Consider the following 22,647-nt stretch of genomic DNA (forward strand, 5'->3'; position numbering starts at 1 on the left):
ATTTTCCCACGACATTGGCCAGCCAGCTCCTTAGATAGGGCATGCTCTTTCCAATTTACCAGTCTTCACCTGGCCCAGTTTATTCATTTCATTTGTTCACATGACCTACCAGATCCCTAGAAGCATCTGTGATGTCTGGGCTAGTCCAGTCTCCTCATTTTGTTGCTTGTTTTTTTTTTTTTTTTTAATTTTTTTTAAAGATTTATTTATTGACAGAGACACAGTGAGAGAGGGAACACAAGCAGGGGGAGTGGGAGAGGGAGAAGCAGGCGTCCCGCTGAGCAGGGAGCCCGATGTGGGGCTTGATCCCAGGACCCTGAGATCATGACCTGAGGCGAAGGCAGACGCTTAATGACTGAGCCACCCAGGTGCCCCTTGTTGCTTGGTTTTAAAGTTAAACCCATTCCCTGGTTGTAATCACTCACATCTTTTGTACCCTGTACAGTTTTGTGTCTTGGTCTTCTTATATTGTTATTTTAAGGTCTTTCATGCCACCTTGTCTATTTGGCTGTACTGTATCTTTGAGAACAGGAGCCACGAGCTCATTATCAGTTCAGCAAGCACTATTGGCATAGTTCGGGGGGGGGGGGGGGTGGGAATGCAAAGAAGAATAAGATGGAAATCCTATCCTGAGGAAGATCACAGCCCAGCCTTGTTTCTTTTTAATTCATGAAAGCGGCTGTCACCTTGATAAGTACCAAGTGCATGTTCGAGGACTACTTAACTGGAGTATTGTGATTAACGGGGTGGGGTTTGATGTCAGAAAGACAGGTCGGAGCACTGACCCACCCTTTATTGCCCACTTAAGCAATTTATGTAAACTCTCCAGCTTTAGTTTTCTGGCCTATTAAATGGGGATAATCTTGATGCCTGTGGGGTGAAATGCAGATTGAATGACCCGATGCTCATAAGGGGTTAGGCATGGTGCTTAACATTTGGTAACTGTGCTGACTCTGATTACTAGGGCTAGACATGCAGTTGGCACTCAATTAATGCTTGTTGAATTAACAGATGAGTGGGCAGAATAAATTCAGTGTGAAGAATTGACTGTGTTTAAATAGGCAGATAGCTGTCAAGGATGATGTCACCAAAAATGTCTCTGGCAGGGCTGGAGACCACAGATTTTTGATGGCTTTGAATGTTCTGGTTTTAATGAGCCTAGAGGAAGCACATGTTGTGGCTCAGCACCCAAAGTTTTTTAAAGCGGATTTATAAGCCTACCTCTGTGGAATAACATCAACCCCCAGTTTAATATAAGTTGATACAAAGGTGAGAAGAGAGGAATAAATCTCTACTAATCTTGCAAAGTAGACTTGTGCTTAGTGTTTTAAAAATGTACTCAGGACTTCAAAATTGGCCAGTAGGCTAAGACTCCCTGAAACAGCAGGTAGACGTTATCTCTGTGAACAATCATCATGGTTGCTAAGGTGACTGCCCAAATGGGAAAAAGCATCAGACCACTTCCCCAGAGCTACTTGGACTACTTCCTCTTTTTTACAGCATTAAGGGACAGGCTGAGGGGAACGGACTTACTTACTGTGTGCTATCACTGTCTCATTACTGATCCTCTGAAACACTTTACTATACAGGTGACAAAACTGAAGCTCAGAGAGATTAAGGGACATGTTCCAATTCTCGTACATCTCGTAAGCGGCAGGACAGGACTATGGTTCTTTCCATAACCACACAGAGCCTGTCAGAGCCAACCTCACCATCTCAAAGTATTCATTGTAGCCACCAAACCCCTCCTCATTCCCACTCCCAAAAGGAAGCTCAAGTAAAGGCCAGCAAAGTAGATTGACTAAGCTGCTCATTTTCTTCTTACTTCTATTCAGCGCATGTTTTTTAAGCATCCATATTATGCCCAGCACAGCTCCTGTTGCTGAGGATACAGGGTGAACAAGACAGAGATGAGGTCCTTTCTCTGGTAGAATTTAACTCCAGTGGAAAGAGATAGACCAAAAAACAAAAACAAAAAAAACAAAAGCACTTTAGTAAACCACTAAATACAGAAAATAATCTCAGATATCATTGTTAGGAAATGAAATAAGGTGATTTGATTAAAAGGGACTGGAGAGAAGAAACTACTGTAGATAAGGTGTTCAAAGAAGAGCTGAGGAGGCCACTTCGGAGCTGAAACCTGACTGAACAAAGGACCTAGTCAAGCAACAGTGGGCACGGGGAGCATTGCTGGCAAAGGGAACAGGAAGTTCAGACTAGAGGCTGGCCTCTGGTGAAGACCACCTCACCTCTTAGACATTTTTTTAATGTGCTTAACAGAGCAATGTTTCTGATATATAATCTGAATGATGATATTATATTGTTTGATACTATTATTTTTCTGGGTATTTTGGCAATGGGGCTAGTAATCTTACTTTAAGAAGGCTGTGATCTGTACAAGTCACGGACCTAAGCTGGCTTTATAGGAAAAGGGTGGACACAGGGTTTACATCTGTTTCCTGGCAGAGAACCACATACCCTAGGCTCTGCCTGGGCAGTGGCGCACTGCATTCAAGCCTGGTAAGGATCCAGATATGGCTGGATCAGCGGGAAGCCTCCAGAAGCCCCAGTCACACAGAACTTAGATACCTAGGAAGGGAGCCACTGGATGATGTGAACATTTGTTTTGGTGCCAAATGAGATTATTCCCGGGATGTTTTTGGTTATCACAAGGGGTAAATTCTAAAACAACAAAGAGGGAAATAAAATTTTATATATATATATATATATATATATATATATATACACATACATACATACATAATATATATATTAAAATATACAATATATATTGTAGAAAAGTAGGGACTAAATCCTAAAATAATTTAGGGAGGGGGCGCCTGGGTGGCTCAGTTGGTTAAGCAACTGCCTTCGGCTCAGGTCATGATCCAGGAGGCCCGGGATCGAGTCCCACATTGGGCTCCTTGCTCCTCAGGGAGTCTGCTTCTCCCTCTGACCCTCTTCCCTCTCCTGCTATCTCTCATTCTCTCTCTTTCAAATAAATAAAAATAAAATCTTTAAAAAATAAAATAAAATAATTTAGGGAGTAGAAATAGGAGGAGTACCATGAACTCAAACAAGGTTCGAGTGGAGTAACTTTTAAAACAGTAAAAACCACTGCCTAGGCCAATACTTCCCTAACCTAGACACTCTGAACATAGTAATAGGAATTAGAAAGCTATTTGCCGTGTTTCAGAAATATGAATGGGTAATAAGGCTAGACAGGCTATCATTTACTCCGTGCCTTTCAGGTCACTCTTTGATTGGTTTATTCAGTATTGCAACAAACCCTTAATGAGATATCCACTGTGTGCCGGGTATAATGCAAAGTGCTAGGAAATTTTTTAAATGACTAAAGTAAGAATCCTTGCTGTTGAGACATTTTAACCATCTGGAGAACAAAGAGACAAGTAAATGGATCATTATAAAGCAGTGTAACATGTACCAATAGAGGTGTTTATGGAGTGTTTTGAGAAGTCCACACAGTGGGGCAAATGCTAGGGATAGGGTTTTGGAAAACTTCTAGAGGAGATCTTACTAAATCTAAGTTTAAAGGACATATATAAATTAGCCAGATGGGTCCACGGGAATGAAATTCTTGGCAGAGGAGTGATCGTATATTTATATGAAAGGCTTTTAATTCTCCAGAGTACTTATGCATTGTATCAGGATTGTGTTCAGCTTTGAGAAAAACTCTGGTATCAGTAGCTTAAGCAAAAAGAGGTTTATTTGTTTCACCTATTAAGTTTGGAGGGAGGTAATGGCTGGCTTTGGTTCAGTGCCTAATGATGTCAATACTGCCACGTGTCTCTGAGACTCCCTGGGCTTGTTGCCTTATGATTGAAAATGGGCTGCAGCTTTGGGTATCATATCTGTGTTCAAGCATGAAACAGGGGTCAGAAAAAAGGCCATGTCTATTAATCAGAAAAGTAAACATATCCCCAAGGAGCACCCCCACCCAAACCGGAAGACTTATCCTTCCATGTCATGGGCTTGGACCAGGCACATGCCCCCTACCCCGCACTGCAGTACAGGCTTTATGTGCAGATACTTAACCCTTCTACCCTCCAGAGTAGAAACCAGCAAGGGAAGCAAGTTAGCAGTCACTAAATCAACCCACCAGTGGTATCTGCCACACACATTTCATTTTACTTGCTCTTCATGATAAGCTTATAAGTAGGAAGAGCAGGTGTTATTGGCTCCACTTTAGAGAAGAAGAAACTGAGATCCTGCAATCACAGAGCTGTACCTTTATATAGCAATAATAACACAAAAAATGAAAGCTAATGTTGATTGTGTGCTTAGTACAACCCAGACTATGCTAAGCACTTTGCATTGTTCTCTTACTTCCTCCTCTTGAGGGAGGAGGAGAGGGAGGCTCTCCTTATTTGATAGGTGAGCAATCTGAGGTGTAGGGAGATGTTGGCCTAACTCGAATGGAATCACAAAGCTAGCATAGCGCAGAGCCGGGACTCCAGTGTCAGTTCTCCAGAATGCCAGCCAGATGCTCTTCTTGCCTCTTCTACCTTTAAACTCTCATAACTTCCTCCCTGTGGATCCAGTAAGTGTGCCATCTCACTGTCATGGCTCAGAGCCCTTGAAGCCACCCCATGCCCCTATTACTCATGTTAATTTATTTGACCCACTCCTGTTTCTTCATTATTGCTTTTATGAACAGAGAATCCAGCAACACATTATTTCAAATGTCCGCCATTATGAATGCATTTCCTTTCATTGTAATAGCACCGACCATAATGAGTACATTTTGTATCTGTGCAGATGTCACTGGTGTTTTTGATGCTCCATTCTAATTTATGTTGGAAAATGAATACTTAAAGTATTGCCCAGGCTCCCATTACTCCAGAGGAAATGAGGGACACCCTGTGTGTATGCATATGTTTTTGCATTCATGTGGCAGACAGAATGTTTTGGTCAGAATGAATTGTGTGCCTGAAATGAGTCTGGCCCTTTTCCTGGAAGGACACACTGGAGGTAATTTGCGGTGCATGTCAGCAAACCTGTGCAAGCAGGTTTCTTTATGAATGTGTGTTTGGGCCGGCTGAAGGGGCGCAAATTATAGTCCGATTTTGTTAGAAAAGAAAGATGGAAAGCTTAGCTTAATTGAGGGATCCACGTTCTGGGGTACCCCAAGATGATCTTGCCTTCATGTACACAGCCGGCAAGGTTGCTATTATGCTTGGTGCCAACAAAATCACCCCATCAGTCAGCCACACACTGTCACTGCCTTTTTAACATTGAGGGTGAATAGTGACACAGGGCCACTGGGGAACATAAGGCGCTTGGTTTGGGGCTAGTTGCATGAACTGATCTTTACGTTGAGAGTCTATGAAGTAGAGGGGTGATCATAGGCATAGGATTTGAAATGCCAGATTGTGGTAGAATGTGGCTCCTTTGTGGAGAGAGGCTGAGGTACTCACCTATCCAAGAAATGGTTTTCTCTGTGTTTGAAACAGTATGTGGGCCATAAGTCTCTAGACCCTGAGCCTGTCTGTCGGGGATACTTGGGGTGGTATCTTTTTAGGTACATCTATGCCAAACATTTCCTTTCCAAGGCTCAGGATTGCGGTGGTGAAAGGGTACCTGGAAGGTAACCTGAGACCCATTCTTAGGAATCTTCATAACTAAGCTAAAAAGGAGGTAACACAGTGGTTTACAGAATATAAGACTAGCCTAAATGTCTATAAAATCCTACATTTTTATATCACCTATTCCAGCTAAATCTTTTAAATATGCAGGAGTTGCCCCTTAATAAAAATTGTCTACTCAGTTTAGGACTACTGACTTAGTGTACACACAGATACGCAATATACACATAGATGAAGGGGTCTGGAAATGTTTCTCTTTTAACAAAAAAGGGCAAGACCCTTTCTAAAATTTGGCTTGTGGGAGAGCAGAATTTTTCTTTATATCTAAGTGATCTTAAATCTCACCGGGTTCTTACTGCTAAAAAATCTATCAGAATCTATACTGGAATTTCAATATTTGTCCTTTTCTGTTTCATAGGGAATGCTTTCCCCTCCAGGTCTCTGTAGCCTTAACTTTTGCACAGTGCATCACCTGGCTCTTCTGTCAATACCCAAAAGACAGACTTGAAAGAACTAGTTTTTCCAAATCTGCCTAGAAATCTAAGCCCAGATAAAACCAATGCAATAACCTTAAAGAAGTTATTGTTCTTTGCTTCCTTGATGCCAGCAATCTACTAACACTTGTCCTATACTGAAAAGTCTGCTGTTTTATAGGAGACTCTGTAGGACCAAAGATACTGTTAAAACACAAATGGATCTGGCTCTGAGTTGAATTTCTGAGTCCCATATTCTCCATTATTGCAAACTCAAATGCCAGTAATGCCCGCTGCAGCCTCTAAAAGGAAACAGCAAGAGGCAAACACTTTTCGGCACTCTGCACATCTGGGCAGTCTGCGCCATTGTTCACCATTTGCTCAGGGGCAGTGATGTGAAGCACATTTTACTTTTGCCCAGGGGCAGGGTTAGTCTCTGAAAGGAGTGCAGAAACGAGGGTTCAGCTAGAAGCCATGTCCTACAGCGGTGGCTTTAGGTTTCCATGGACAGATCGCAGAAGGAGATGCAGTTTACCACCAGAGCCATTTTGAGTCAGAAGTGTAGGAGACTGAAACCCAAGAACGTCTGGGTCTCCACGCCACTCTTGGGGTTAGAGTGGAGAACCAGGGTGAGAACAAAGTATCTGCCCGGTGCTCCTTCCGGTTGCTGCTACCGGCTCGGTGAAGCAGGCAGGCAAGCCTGGGCTCCAGCCTGCACTGTTCTCCCGAGGAACCGCCCATCTGAAGAGAGTTCCTCTAGCAAATGTGCCTTCAGGGGACTATAGAACCAGAGGCAAAGCCATTTGCATTAATTCATCCTACACATATCTTTTGCCTCCTAAAATGTTCAAGGTTCCTGCCATATGTGTATATAAGTTTCTGGTCTCTAAATGGCTGTGCTTAGAGTCTACTCTGAGTTGATTGAGCAGCAAGGGAGAGGGCCAGGCCCAGGGAGAATATGGCTTGCTCTTTCCTGAATCAAGTTGTCTGCGCTTCCACAGCATTCTGTTATAGTTGTCCTTAGCCATGAAACAAATGCAAGGGCTTTACGTTTTTCCTCAACAGTAAATGGCACCAACTGAATGAGAACAGGTTGATGCCAAATCTGTGTGTTTTTTGAAACCGTTTATCTAAAATAAAGCAGAAATTACTCTTAATAGCTATCATTTATGTTGACCTGTGCCAGCTATAATGTTAAGGACTTTAATAAGGTATCTTATTTAGTGTTCACAACTGCTCTGTGACATAGGGTTTATTGGACCCATTTTACATGAGGATTTAAAATGTAGAGAGGAAAGTGACGTTCCCAACGTGACAGTAGCTACTTATTTCAGAGCCCAGTCCTTCCCTTTCACATGGTCATTGACAACTAGAAGACTGAAGAAAAGAGTCCCTCGAAGAGACTCCCCTAGCCCACTTAAGAGAGCGGAGTTCCCTGTTCCTTTAAGCAAGTACACAGGAAAGGCCACGGGGCTCCCCACACCAGCCATGTTAGTGCCTGATGCATCCCCGGGTAAGAGCTGCTGCATGCACACCCGGCAAAGGGGCCCAGCCCAGCCCAGCATTGTCTTTGGTGGGAAGAACAGTGGCTTTGCTGTGGGACAAACCTGGGCTCCAAACGTGAACAGGTCACTGACCTTTCTGAGCCTCAGTTTCCACATCTGTAAAACAGGGAGGCATAATGCCTTCTTCACAGAGATGCGGTCCACATGGGATGAGAGATTGTATATAACTGCCAAATATGATGCATGCTCACTAGATATGTATCTAAAAAGATACATAGTGCTTTAAAATGTCATTTTACTCTGTGTTAACAAAAGGTTTCCCAGGCACCCTGAAGTGTTTTGGCTCCAGCAGGAGCAGGGTTGAACGATGCAGTGTTCTGCAGTTTCCCCAAAGGCAGTTTCATTCTTTAGAACCAGTTCTGCTTTTTATGGCCTGTTTTTCCCTCCAAGGTGGGAGGTGGGCCAATGCCTTCCCTTCTGCCCTCCCTTTCCTATAGCTCTTCCCCAAGAATTCTCTCACCTCCCTTTTGTGATTTCCTTAAGTGCTTTTGATGGCTGTTTGACACTAGAAAGATATTCCTAGCAGGCATTAGTTTGTAATTGCCGCTTGTTGCTTGATGTGAACTTGTGGCTGGCTTCTGGGAAAGCAGTGGGGCCTGGAGGGGGGAGGCAGGCTCTGCGCCCGCTAAGTGAAGCAATGGGCCCCTGAGCGGCTGGCGGGCCACCGGAGGAGGGGCTCCACACATACCCTCATGCCTTTTGCCACCTCTGTCCTGCGGGCCTGGAAGGGTAACCAGTAGAGGATTATGGTACGGGCAAACTCCTACACTCTTAGCTCCAACCAAAAAAGCAAAACAGAAACACAGATAAAGACCACAGGCTGCCAGGAGTACGCATCCACAGTGTTTGTGTTATCACTGAGAGAAGGAATGCGGTGTCCTTAGGGTAACCCTGTATGCACCAGAGCCAACCAACCCTCATTCTGGGGCCTGCCACCTGGGGACCTAGGCAGCCTCCCACTAAAACCTAAATAGGACTGTCCTCACCAAGGGGAAGGTGATCGAGGTACAAGAAATGGAGGCAAAATGCAAATCCCTTCTATCTTCATTTCACAAATAGACTCACAGCTGCTAAGCAGGGTTGGAAGTGTTTAGTCACAAGATACGCCCTCGAGCAACAGCTCTTGGTCTAGAGGAGGAAAAGCCGAGAATCCACAGCAAGAGACACGCAGAGTAGCCAGTGACCAGTGCCAGGGAAATGCCTTTCACGTCAAGTGCTTCATGCCTAGCCATGTGCCCCTGGCTCTCTTGTAGCTTACGGGCTGTGCCCTAAACCACGCAACCAGGACTTTACAGAGAGGCTTCGGTGCCCACCACTGTTCACAGCCTCCATCCTGATCTCTCAGGCCTGCCCCCCTTGCACTCCACTTCCCGGCCTGCCTGGCCCTTCCCAAGCTTGGACTTTGTGATGAATTGTCCTGTTCGTGGACATGGCTCACTGCTTAAGGCTGCCACTCTGCCCCTCGCGCCAGCTCTGCCCCTGCTTTGCCTCCATGGCGGTCGTTCGTGCGTATTTCCCTGCGGAGGCTGCCTCTGGCTCGGCTGGTCTCACCAGACCTCCAGACTGTACATGTGTCCCGCTCCCCTAGGAGCAGTAGCACCGCTAAGGTCCCCGTGGCCCTATAGGCTGCACCAAGCTCCGTGAGTCTGAGGGGTGAATGCAGAATAGTCTCTGGAGGCCCGAGGGGTCCGCACAACATGCGTGGAGGACGTACATTTGAAGGCGGGTCTGACTTGGGTAGGGCAAGGGAGAGGGTACTGCTATTCCAGGCTGGAGCAAGAGAGGTCCTTGTTATGACTTGTTAACAGCTGTTAAAGCCGTCAGTGTGAAGGAGGAGTTTAGAACTGGAGCTGCCACCGAGATTTAAGGATTATCTGTGGATTTCAATGCCATTACTGTTCTTTACTGGAGGGGAGGGGAGGGGGAGTTGGAATGAAAGAGAAAATAAAGCCTCTAGTACAGAGTTATGTCAGATTCATGGAGTCCTACACTCCTCCTCCGGGCAGTTTTTACATTCCTATGGTGGGCCTGATTTGCACGTCTGCTTTTAACCCCCAGCAAGAGTGCCCTTTACAGCCATGTTGTGACCCTTCGTTCCAGTTGAGATGAGTAAGAGATAAGTGGGTGAGCATCTTTTCTTTTCCAGAGACCAGTCGTTCCCACGTTGGTTGCTAGGCCCCTACAGTTAATCTAGCCCCCTTTCTAAAGCCTGCTTTTGCCGTTCTCTCCAGTGGGCAAGAAGAGGTATAGGATTAGCCACCAGAGCCCTCCGTCCCAGCAGCACTCCAAGCACTGTCAGCAGTCAGACTTACATCATAAGAGCAACAACCCAAGGGCAATTATGTGAGGTAAAGGATGTGTTAACCTTATTGTGGCAGACATTTTAAAGCTTATACGCGTGCCCCATTATGAGAGTGCGTACCTTAAACTCGCAGTGTGTTACATGCTAGTTAGATCTCAGTAAGGCTGGGGGGAAATGAGACCCCAGAGATCGGAGAAGCAGTGTGGGAAGGAAGAGAACCTTCTCTTTCCAGCTGAGCATAAAGCAAGCAGTTCCATAGGCTTTGCTGAAACTCCCATATACAGAATTGTCCTCTTTTTTTAAACTTCTTTTTTTCTTTCTTGTATGTATTTCAGTCAAGGGCCCTAAAAATAGTTTGTAGAGAGGAGTAACTTTATTGTCTCACAGCAAATGTTTTTTAATTTAAAAACAACCCCTGGAAGGATTCGCTCATCTTTTCCCCAAAGTGGTTAGCTGGAATGTTTATTTTGCTGTCATTCCCTCCCTCCACCCCTCTGGCGCCCGGCTGAGTGAAGACTGCAGTGGAACGTTTTAAATAGTGAGTGGGTGAGTGGGTGGGGAAAGCAAAAGATCTCTACGCTTCTTGTTAATTTCTCATGCCGGCGTCTAAGGGCCTCTGATACGTGTACTATCCTATATGCGATGGAGTTCTGATTGGGACTCAGAAGTGAGAGCCCAAGCCATCATCTAATCCAGGAAGGAGGAAGGGAGCAGAGCAAGGCGGAGTGGAAGTCTGATGTGTCAGGCACCGTTTTACACACCATTTCCTGAGAGAAGCAGTCACTTCAGGAGCATTTACCATGTGTCATGTGCTTTTACTTTCATAAAGAGCCTGGAATCATCAACCCTGTTTAACTGATGAGGAAACTGGGGCCCAGTGGAGTAAGTTTTGCCCAGGGGGACCCAGTTAATAGTGGAAGGACTGGATTCAAACCTTGGTTTTTCTGTGCCCTCCCTGCTCTTCTCTGTCAAAGCCCCAGGGTAGAAAGTCTGACAGCAGTGAGCCATCTAGATTGTAGACATTTACCTCTCAACTCCGCAGCTTTGGAGGGTGACTGGGCCTTATTCGATACTAAGGGGAACATTCCCCTGGTGCCCTTTGGGGTATTTGGATTATCTTGCTCTGGCTAAGTCCTGAAATTGGGCCAGTGAGGAGCAATTGCTTTTCAGATATCATGCATAAATGTTACGACATCTGATTTGTGTTGAGAAGTGAGCTGTAATCAAGTTCTCCTGCAAATAGATGGGACAGGTCTGAAGTGGTGGGATGATGTCATTTGAGTGTCACAGCCGAGCTGGCTTCAGAAAAAACCAGGAGGAAGGCAGAATGTGTCTTTAATGATCTTTATGTGCTTCCTTCAGCACCCTCTGCTTAGACCCTAATCCTGGCCCTTTAAAGATGAGCATTTCTCTTTCCCTAGCAAAACTTAACCATCTACCTTGTCCCATCAGCTTCTAAGACGACAGCTGGCTCACCCAGAAACTCATCTGTGCTCAAGTGGTGTATGGTAGCCCCATGACCTACTCTTGTCGTATGATATCTGCTGATTTTTTCATTCTGGAGGCTCAGGCAGAAGTGCAGTACCTCAGACTAAAGAAACAACTTTGATAAGTTCTTCAGGTTTAGTGGTTTATGGGGAGATCTTTTGAACATGACAAAGACCGCAGCTGCCTTTTACCCAATGTCATGTGTGCCAGTACCTAGGGCAGCCCTTTGATCCAGAGCAGTGGGCTTTGTTCCGTCTTGAGATTGGGCGATGATACGCGAAGGGTGGAGACCCGCAGTGTTCCTTCCTCTTTTCTCTCTTTGTTTCGGGCTCTCTCCTGTTTGGTGTGTTCATGTGTTGGGTCTTCTCTTCTGGCCAGGCTAGTGCCTGTCTGTCATCTGACAAAACTGATGTGGGATCCCGGGAGAGCCTCTGGTAAGCGTGGCTGAGATGTTCATCTCCTTGGCTGTCTGCACCCATACAGGCAGATTCCTACAGCCCATACCTATCGGCTGTATCACGAGGTTTTGGAAGAGTGGGGTGGGGATAGCTTTCTTAACCTTCTGCATTTCCTGAGGGGTCTCCTAGAAAGAATGTTCACTGCAAGGGCAGGGATAGGACAGGGTAATGAATAGGGAACCCGGCCTCCATCTGAATGGTTCCCTTTTACAAACCTCTGCTTCGTCGTTACACTCAGAAGGTGAGCTGGTGGGGGTGCCTGAGTTACTGAGAGGCACAAGAAATCTCCTTGTAGTTCACTGTCTCCCTAGTTCCAAGCCCTCTTACTGTCCCTGGCATAGGCCTTAGACTCTCGGACAAGTGAGTCTGACTTTGGCGAAGAAGGAGCCCTCGGCTGTGCTTGGGAGTGCATTCACTCACTCCAGACCCCAGCATCATACATGGGCGCCTCGGATACCCTTCCAAGCTGAGAGTCAGACTTGCACTGATGCTCCACAGTCACATTGGAGCAGCCCGGTGCCTGCCTGGCCCTCACGCAGGCTTTATGTTGAGCCACCGCTGGCTGTTTGTCTTTTCTTGCTTCTCTGAGATATGTCTTTTCTTGCTTCTCTGGCCGCCTCGGGGAATGCCACACGGAACCCAGGCTGTTTTAAACATAGGCCTGGTTCCCGCTGTGCCATGCTGGCAGTGCAGTAGATGCCACATGGAGCCCTGACGCCCTTCTCATCTCCTGCTCGGTCCCGCCCACACGCCTCCCATCTTCCTAGGAGATGCTTCAAGCATGACCCCTGGAGAGCAGTATTGGGAGCTGCTCAGGAGATACTCTGTCTCTCGGGGCGCCCCCTCACACTATGTCTGCAGCCGCTGTGAGCGCCTCACGGCTCCCTGGACGTGCTGAGCGGGCGCATGTCTTCAGGACTTTGTTCAGGCTGCTCCCCCCACCTGCCATGCCCTCCTTCTCGCCTCATGGGCTTCCTGGAACATTCCAATCCATCTGCCCACATTGAGTGGCAGTCTTTGCTGACTCTACAGGTGGAATTTGCCATCTCTTTCTCTTCTCATAGAGCACTGGCTGCATTCTTTGCCAGTCTGAGAGCTTCCCCTGCCTGGCATGTAGTGGGGGCTCAGCTGTCGTGAGGCAAAATAGAAGCAGTCAGCTTAGGGATGGGGAGCAATCTAAAAACAGTTGAATTTGGTAGAGTGTCCATTACTTGGTAGTAAGCAAGCTAAACACTTGAGCTCATTTAGTATTCCTGTCCACTCTAGCAGGGACATTCTGGTCTTTCTCCTGTCTCGGTTGCCCTTCAGCACACATACGCCCATCGTTCTCTGCCCAGCATCCTGCTTTACCTTCTCCACAGTACTTTCCTCTATTTGAAATTATCCGTTTCCTTGTTTATTAGATGCCTCCTTCACCAGAAGTGAAGCTCCATGAGAACTGGGACCTTGTCAGACTTGCTCGCTACCGTGATGCCAGTGCCCAGGACGGCGTCTCATATCCTGTGGGTGCTCAATAAGCATTTGTTCACTGAAATAGTGAATGAATGCATGACACCCCGTGTCATAGACAAGCAGATTGAAGCGTACAGAGGTTCAGTAGCTGTGCCAAGGTCACCCAGCTCAGAAGGGCCTAGATGGGAATCCTGGTGTCACTCCAACGTGGACGATCCTAACAGATTGTACAACCTCCTTTAGGCGTTTTCCAAGAAGATAGATCTCATGCTCTTAGGAGAAAAGTCTGCTTTTCTGCTGGTCATGGTTACTGCCTTGAAGGCCAGTCTTCCCCACCTTGCACTTTACCTGCTAACTCCTTTCTCCTAGGCCAGTGCAGGTTGTGTGAGGTCCTGTGTGACAGCCACCAAAATGCCTCCTAAGTGCCAGGCGTGGTGCTAAACACTGGGGGTAAAATGGTGTATGAGAAGCGGAGTCAGCCTCCCAGGAGCTCAAGCAGCAAAGACATTTACAATATAACCACACCAAGGGGTGCTGAATCCCTGAACCCCAGGAGGCGGCAGGGACAGAGCAGGGACCCATCAGACTACCTTCATCGTCAGTGCTCCGTAGGCAGACAAGGGAGCATCATCACAACTGAACACATATTTTGTATCTTCTAGTGGCGGGGTGGTGGGGGGAATCAGCTGAAGCCTTGGAAGAGTTTCTCTGCATCCTAATTAAAAGAGTGAGAAGTGGGTGCCTCTCACCTCAGGATAGGGTTGAAACTGAAACTGGTGTCTGACCCAGAGACCTTCTGCCCTGAGTCCTTGGGACGGTGTCTTGGGATGCTGTGCCAGAGCCCACAAGAACCAAAGCAAGAATCCGAGGGAAACCACTACATTGCAGCCAGGTGGCTACAGGAATGTCCCAGGCAGATCACAGTTGTAAACGCAGAAGACATCTAGCCATACCCTTTTTTTTTTTTTTAAAGGGACTATTGGGATGCCCTATAGCAGGGAGGAAGTTTTCTGGTAATTGGTGTCCAAGCTGGGGTTCGAGTCTGCCAAGGCCTTGGATGATCTTTAGCGATTCACAGAGGTTCCCACCTCTGCTACTGGCAGTGAGGAATGCAGCCAAGCTGATGAGACAAGCGCCCTCCTGCGCGGCCTTCATCACCACTGAGGGCTCCTCTTGATCCCCGCCCAGGGGGAGGGACATGGGCCAGGCCGCGGGTGTCATTCCAGCCCTGCCTAGCTGTGGGAGTTTGGGATGTCACTTCACTTCTGTGCTCCTCGTGTTTTTTCATCTGTAAAATGGAGTATTCATTCTGTTAGGGTTATGACTATGAAAACCGAATGTGAAAATGTTGGTGAGGTGATGAGTTCAGAGCCTAGTGAATAATAATGATAGCACCCATTTAGTGAGTCCTTCCATGTATCACTGTCTTCATTTCATGTTTTACACATGTGGAAACCTTCGTTTAAAGAGGCATCCCTCGGGGCGCCTGGGTGGCTCAGTTGGTTGGGCAACTGCCTTTGGCTCAGGTCATGATCCTGGAGTCCCGGGATCGAGTCTCGCATCGGGCTCCCTGCTCAGCGGGGAGTCTGCTTCTCCCTCTGACCCTCCGCCCTCTCATGCTCTCTGTTTCTATCTCATTCTCTCTCTCAAATAAATAAATAAAATCTTAAATAAAATAAAGAGGCATCCCTCAAAAACTAATGATGTACAATATATGTTGGCTAATTGCACATAATGAATGAATGAATGAATGAACGAATGAATGAGGCATCCCACCGAAGGTCATATGCTAACGTGTGCTGGACCGGGTCTTGAAGCCACGTCTCCGGTTCTCAGTTGTGTGCTTGTCCCACTGTCCTCACCATCCCCAGCGGACCCTGCTCTCCCACATGCGCGCCCACGCCTCAGCTGGCTTTTCTGCTAGGGAGGGGGGGTAGTGATAACCACCCCTTTACTTCCTTCTTGGCCTGGGTGTCATCCTCCCTTCACAGACCATTAGGGTGAAGGGCGGATGGTTAAAGTCTTAGAACCCAAGCCTACCTCGAGCACAGCTCACAGCTGGATTGTGGAGGGCTGGAAGTTGCCAAACGTGCAGCTGTTTTATAAGGAAGCCAGATGAGAACATTTCCTCCAGCAGGTGAATTGGTTCTTCAGATTTCCTTGCCTGGGAAGGGCTGGACCTGAGCTTGCTTCTGCTTTGCCCTCAGTGATACAGCATTCCTCGGACACACCCAGCCTTTACCAGTAAGGCTTAGTCTTTTGTAAGAGCAATCCTGTTTATGATAACAGCATTTTCATCCATACCTGCTGCCTCTCCCCAACCCTTGTGGTTATATGTGCCTGGTGATTGTGGTGACAGTTAGAAAAGAAATAGAGCCTCTAGAAATAAGCTGTCCACGAGATGCCTGGGCAGTATTTCTAAGACCAGCAAGCTGCCCACAGTTAGCCTGGGAAAGCTTGGAAGGCTTCTAGAACAATAATACCTTAAGGAGTTGTTTTGATAATTCACTTAGTCATTCATTCAAAAAATACTTGGTGAGGTTTCACTGGTGCCAGGCACATTATCCAGTACTGGAGATGTAGCAGGGGACAAAATACCTAAGGACCCTTAGCATCTCAGAATAACTTTAGATAGTTTCAAGTGCTGTGAAGACAGTACCACAGCCTGACTCCACAGTGCGGGGCTGGGGGCCTGCTCGAGACTGTTTGGTCAGGGGAGGCCTCAGAGAAGGTGACATTGAAGCTGAGACCTGAATGTTAAGGAGCCAGCCAGTCATTCCAAGCCATGAGGGGAGGAGCTTCTGGAACAGAATAGCAAATGCCAAGGCCTTCATGCAGGAACAAGCTCTACTTATTTGAGGAGCAGAAAGAAAGCCAGTGTACTGGCAGGTGTCCCGAAATAGGTTAGAGAGGTAGGCAGGGGCCAAATCATGTAGGGATTTGGGGCCAGAGGCTTTCTTCTAAGGCTGTAGGAAGCCATTAAAAGACTTTTAAGTGGGGCCGCAGCATAATCGGTTGCACATTTAAGAAGTATTACTCTGAATGCAGCTTGAAAACGGAACAGTAGTGAAGTAAGGGTACAAGTAGGAAGACCAGACCGATCAGAAGGCAGTGGCAGTCATTCCAGCAAGAGATGGTGGTGGCCGTGGAGAAGTGGAGGGGACAGAACTTGCTGTGGACCCGATGGGATAGGGAGATGGTGCTTCTAATGTTTTGAGCGCAATCGTTGGCACATAGAAAGTACTGAATAAGCTATAGGTGTTTGCTGCCATTATTAATAAGTGGCCTGTTACCAAACACCAAAGGAACAGGCTTGGGAAGGAGTCTTGAGCCCGTTCAAGTGACAGTGTGATGCCTCCAGCACTTGTGTAACGTCAATGTTAGCTCTTCTCTTCTGTTAATAAATGGCATTCGGGGGTGCCTGGGTGGCTCAGTCATTAACTGTCTGCCTTTGGCTCAGGTTATGGTCACAGATCTGGGATCGAGCCCCACATCGGGGGCTCCCTGCTCGGCTGGAAGCCTGCTTCTCCCTCTCCCACTCCCCCTGCTTGTGTTCCCTCTCTCACTAGGTCTCTGTCAAATAAATAGAATCTTAAAAAAAAAAAAAAAGAAAGGTACAAGGACAGTTGACACAATTTTAAATAAATAAATAAATAAATAAATAAATGGCATTCTTTGAGAAAATGGGGCTTGCAGGCTTGACGATGCTTTCAGGAACCGAGATGTTGACTTTCAGTACGTATGTATGTGTGTGTGTATGTATATATGCCAGACACTCTATATATGCTCATCCCCACTTAATCTTTTCTGCAACTCTTCCAGGTAGGCACTAAATTGTCCTCATTTCCAGGTAGGAGCCCTGAGCTCGCAATCCCACAGTTAGTAAATGGCAAAGTTGTGACCCAAGCCTAGGTGCTTCTAACTCTCAAATCCATATGTATAACCCTCTGCAATATAAGATAGTCGCAGGAGGTCTTGAGAGTTGGTTTGCTTCCAGTTTCCAACTTCCGGACTTCAATTCAAGGTCACCGTGGGACTCAAAACTACTGAGAACTAATCTGGAATACTTAAAAAAAAAAAAAAAAAAAAGCCTACTATTCAGACAGAGATTAGAGATTAGTGTCAAGTGTGTATTTATTTATTGATCCTTTCTCCCTCTCCCTTTGGTAACCTGTAAGATACAGCAGCTGAGGCAACAGGAAATTTGAAGTCCAGCATTTTATTAAATCTTACGTTTAAGATTTCTTTGGAAGGAAGCTGCTTGAGAGAGATTGGATTTCCATTATTCACTTGCCAAGAAAAAATGAGAAAACTGGGTGGTGGGGGGAGGGGTTTCCTGAAGGTGTAGGGAGCAGGGAAGGTAAGCCGTTGGGCTATTTTCTGCTTCTAATTCCTCCACCCCCTGGAGTTGCCTGGGCTCTAATAGGGGTTTAGGAAAATTTCCTTTCCAGCCCTCACCACAGGAGGTTGTCAGGTGAAATCCCGCTGTGCTGGAGGAAGGAAGGGAGGTTGAGGAAGGCCCACAGAAAGAGAAATGGCCCCATGGCATCTTCCTCTTGAAGTTCAGTGGGAACCCGAATAATAACATGGAAGTTATTTCAGAGAGGAGACACACACACACAAACATACGCCCCATCCCCCCAGACACTTTTCAGCTGCCTAGTGTCGGCAAGGGTGTGGGGAAAGGGGGCACTCTCAGGATTGTATATCAGTATAAGGTGATGTCTCAAGGGCAACTTAACAATAATACATCAAATACCTTTAAAAGTACATCTCCTTTGCTTGTTGGAGAAATATCTGATTCTAGGACTGGGGAAGGAAATCTACACGATGAGCCCAGAGCATTTTGTAGTGCCAGAAAGTAAGGAAAGTACTCAAAACAAACCCCCTGCAAACCCCACGCTGATGAGGATATGTCTGGGGCCATAGGAACTGATGAAAAGAGCTCCCAAAGGCCAAAGCTGAACAATTTGAGCAACAATAAATAGACTAGTATTGGGTTATGACCCAAAGTGTAAAAATAAACATCCATGAGTCCATAGTGTTAACAAGTAAACTATTGAATAAAGGAGAAGAGACAGATCTCCTGTTCAGAAGAATTTACAATAATGTATGCAAATATTCTACCCTCCATGATGGGGAGAACAGCTCCTCACTCCATAGGTGTGGTTTGCTCAGAGTGACTGCCTTCCAAAACGTACAGTTTGGGAAGCAGGGAAAGAGTAACTTTCCAGTGAGAAATGCTAACAAGCACAGCCTGGGCCAAGCGATCAAGGTCAGCATCTACAGTGCTAGGTCAGACTGATAGTGCATGTCCTGGCTATGATGTGTTGAGAATGGTAGAGTCCCTCTGTAGTTCCCTCTCAAAAGGCCTGTAACCATGGCCTAATCAGGACAAAAACATCAGACAAATCCCAACCGAGGGACACTCTACAAAATCTCTGCCCAGTACTCCTCAAAACTGTCAGGGTAATCAAAAATAAGGAATCTGAGAAACTGTCACAGCCAAGAAGAGACGAAGGAGACATGATGACCAAATGTAGTGTGTGGTTCTTGGGTAGAATCTGGACCGGCATGAGAGCATCAGGGGAAAACTAAAGAAATCTGAATAAAATACCTCAATTAATGCTAGCATACCAATATTGGCTCATTGTAACAAACGTACTTTACTAACATAAGATGTTAATAGTAGAGGAAACTACATGTTGGAACCCTTGACGCTATCTTTGTAATTTTTCTGTAGATCTAAAGTTGCTGTAAAAAGGTTAATGACCCAGGCGTTTCCCTTCCCACTCCCTTTGGAAATAATTAAGGATGAACCTAAAGACTCATCCACATGGATATGTGTCACAGAGGTGTGGGTAATAAATGAAAAGGTAGAAATAATTTAAATATCCAGTAGTGGGTACGGTAAGTCCATACAATTCAGTCATGAATCACAATATTTCTTAATAAGGAAAGGTATTTATGATTGCTAGTTGAGTGGAAAAAGCAGATTATGGAAGAGTCTGCAAAATATATATTTTTATATGTGCATGAGGTGGGTATAGATAAATATATTTCAGTGTTAATGGTAATTATCACTGATGCATAATGCTATGGATTTTTCTTTTCATGGAAGCAGTACTTGCTTGTTACAGAAAGTACAGATCAGCAAAAAATAAAATGTTACTTTCTGAATTAAAAAAAAAGTTGGAAATGATTCCATTATAAATCCAGTAGCAGCAATAGGAGACTCGATCCTAAAGAAGGCAGTTATTTTTTTTTTCGTAAGATTTTATTTATTTATTTGACGGAGAGAGAGCGAGAGCAGGAACACAAGCAGGGGGAGTAGGAGAGGGAGAAGCAGGCTTCCATGGAGCAGGGAGCCCGATGCGGGGCTCGATCCCAAGACCCTGGGATCATGACCTGAGCCGAAGGCAGATGCTTAACGATTGAGCCACCCAGGCACCCAAGAAGGCAGTTCTGAGAGCAGATGAGACGTTGGCAGGCTAGGAAGCCTGCCTGTTACTTCTGTTCAAGTGTCTCCCTATAGAAGCACACTGTCTGAACAGACCCTTGGGCACCCTTCCATCTTCCATAGAAACAGGCCACCACCCACTTAGCCCTTGTGGGGTGCAAGAAGGGTAGCCCCCTGTAAACACAGTAAACAGGTTGCAAGGTACATGGAGATCAATCTTGGCAGTGAGGTCCAGTGTGGACCTGAGGCCAAGCTGGAGCCCCAAGCCCCTCTCAGAAGCGCCTACGTGGATTTGTAAGGCAGAGGCAGCTGGAGAGCTGAGAGACAAACCCAGGGTTGGTTGCCTTCTCCTTCTGTAGCAATCCTGTCATTACCTAGCATTGTTTTGTCTTAAAAAGAATTTGTGTGTACCTTCCATTCTCATCATAACAACCCTTGGAGGTAGGTTATTACTTATCCCATTTTTCAGATGAAAAAATTGAGCCTTAGAGGACTTAATGGCTGTCACTTATTCACTGGGTAACCAGGGGTCAAAAGATACAGGCCCATGTCATACCCCTTATCCAAGTCCGGTTTCCTCTTAGAGGGTTCTGGAGTCTGCATAGTCTAGATCTACCATTTAGCAGCTGTGTACCCTGAGGAAGTTGTGCACCTTTGCTTGGCCTCACTTTTTTCATCTGTAGAATGCAGATAATAATAATAATACCCATCCAAAAGCTACTCTTAGGGGTTGTGAGATTGTGCTATATAAACTGCTTAGCACAGTGCACGGAACATTAAGTCAGCCCTCTGTGAATAATGGTTATTATTGAAAAGAAGGTTCATGAGATAAAGTAGAATGCAATGTGGAGAGAAGGGTCCTTCTCCCTGTCTTTCCTGTGATTTGAGAAGGAAGATGCGGCCGGGCTGGAGCTACCTGAGACTTTTTAAGACCCACAATAAATGAGGCTTTTGAGGCTCATGGGCTCATGGGGCTTTTGCTCCCAACAGACTTTTGCTCTTGGCTCAGTACTAGGTCCTGATCAACCTGGGGTTTGGGCCCTGCCAGAGAAAGAGGTGAAAGAACCATGACCACTTAGGCCAGCCTTCAGATTGAGTTGGGGAGGAACAGGGAGAAGGGTGCACAACAAAAGCAGATGAGAGCCAGTGAATTAGCAAGTATGTAAGTCAGAAAGGAGCTTATTAGCTTTTGTCTGGTTTGGAATTTTCCTAAATTTTACTTGTAATGCGACACATCCTGATTTCCCAGAGTCACCAGCAAAGCCAGGACTAAAGCTTTCAAGTCCTCTCGTGTTTTCTCAGTTAACCCGGGATAAATGGAGGACATTTCGCCTTATTTTATACTTAGACCTCACTTAGTTCCCTAGGCGGCAGCTACAGATAGAAGTTCTGATTCCTTCCAGCACCGTGACCCCCTCGCTGGCAGGCTGGGCTGCTGGGGCAGGTGATGGGGGACACAGAAGTAGCAGCTCTGCTCCGTCTGGTGGAGGAGTGTCTCTGGGTCGGGGCGGGTGGTCCATCCCCGAAGGCAGACTGACTGCACGCCTCCCAGCAGTGGGTGGCCACAGCCTTGGATGGTGAACGGACACTGCCCGTGAGCTCCTTGACAAGACCCGCGTGGCTGCATTCTGGGAGAATACTAAATCTATCTTTTCGAATCTAACCTTCCTCCCTGGTTGATACCTCTTAATTTCTCTATCCTCTTGAGTTGAATAATCCTTTTACAACAATAATGAATTAATAAATAGCCAAAGACTCAGGAGATAGGAGTGATGCCAAATCAAATTAAGTTGTATGACATTCTCAGGAAAAGAAACTATTAAACTTGCGAGGTCAGAGTGCCTTCCACCTCATTTATTAACGTCCTCTCATAAGCTGCCATCTCCGGGGAAGAAGTGGAAAGGCTGAGTTGCCTATCTGTGTGGACTGGCTGGAAAATTGCCAGGCAAGGAAACACGCCTCCATCGCAGCCGCTTTGTCAGCAGGTGTCTGGGGGCTGGATGTGACGGGGGCCGTGGCATACCTCTAACAGCTTCTCAGTTTCGCAGCATTCCTCATCCGACCGTGTGGCAGCTGTGGGCCACATGTGTGACTTGGTGTGTCGGCTGGCTGCTGGCTGGGGCTCCCTAGTCCCATCCCGCGCACCACCCCCCACAGTGTGCCCCGACCCCAGCCCCCGGCCAGGGAAGTGGTAAATGGCACACCACTCTCCCAGTCAGGATTTGGGAGCCTTCAGTTCCTCAGCTAAACTTTGTGTTCTTATGCCCCCTAAAATTTAGAAAAAGCTGCATGCCTCCTTTCCCATTTTAAAGTTAACTCCTGAAATGACAAATTAAGTGGAGATAGTTGAAAAGGGTGTGATATCTGACATATTACGTGGTATGAGCTTTACATAAGTTTTTGGCAAAGCTTTGGCACTACCTATTAAATGTACAGATAAGATTCACTATATAATCTAATTGGCAAAGGTTTTTATGGTCAAACCATCCAGCCAAATCAGTCTAGCTTTTTGTCAGACCCAAGTCTGATTTCATTTTTTCAACTCAAACTTATTGGTACATACCTCATGACCACCGTCTGACTTCTGAATGTGAATTCTTAACGTCTGTGGACAGACGGGAGCACGCAGCTGTGCCAAGAGTTTATTGCCTGGGCAAAATAAATATTTCTTGCTCTGCTCTTATAGGACTCCTCTTAGAAGGAAGGCATTTTTAAATTGTCCCCTGGTAAGATTCAGGAGAGGGAGAGGTATGCATTTCTTTTCTGAAGTGCAGTATGGTGATTGTGAAAATGGGAGTGGCTGCTGAGAGAACGTATAGATCACAGGCATGTTCTTGGAAAGG

At 46.2% G+C, this 22,647-nt stretch overlaps 1 protein-coding gene across 3 annotated transcripts in view; it reads left to right on the forward strand.

Annotated features, from left to right (window-relative positions):
* TRIM44 (tripartite motif containing 44) overlaps window positions 1–22,647 on the forward strand; it is a 117,966-nt gene that overhangs the window by 87,044 nt on the left and 8,275 nt on the right. The window contains exon 6 of one of the 3 annotated variants that reach the window (XM_027578552.2): window positions 13,296–14,933. The exons of the other annotated variants lie outside the window; for them this stretch is intronic. Coding sequence (XP_027434353.1) covers window positions 13,296–13,317 — 22 coding nt within the window. The 3' untranslated portion in view covers window positions 13,318–14,933. Of the gene's footprint in view, window positions 1–13,295; window positions 14,934–22,647 lie in introns of those variants that run through there. 3 annotated transcript variants of the gene reach the window in all.

The sequence above is a fragment of the Zalophus californianus genome, chromosome 11 (genome assembly GCF_009762305.2).
Source record: "Zalophus californianus isolate mZalCal1 chromosome 11, mZalCal1.pri.v2, whole genome shotgun sequence".
Classification (NCBI taxonomy): domain Eukaryota; kingdom Metazoa; phylum Chordata; class Mammalia; order Carnivora; family Otariidae; genus Zalophus; species Zalophus californianus.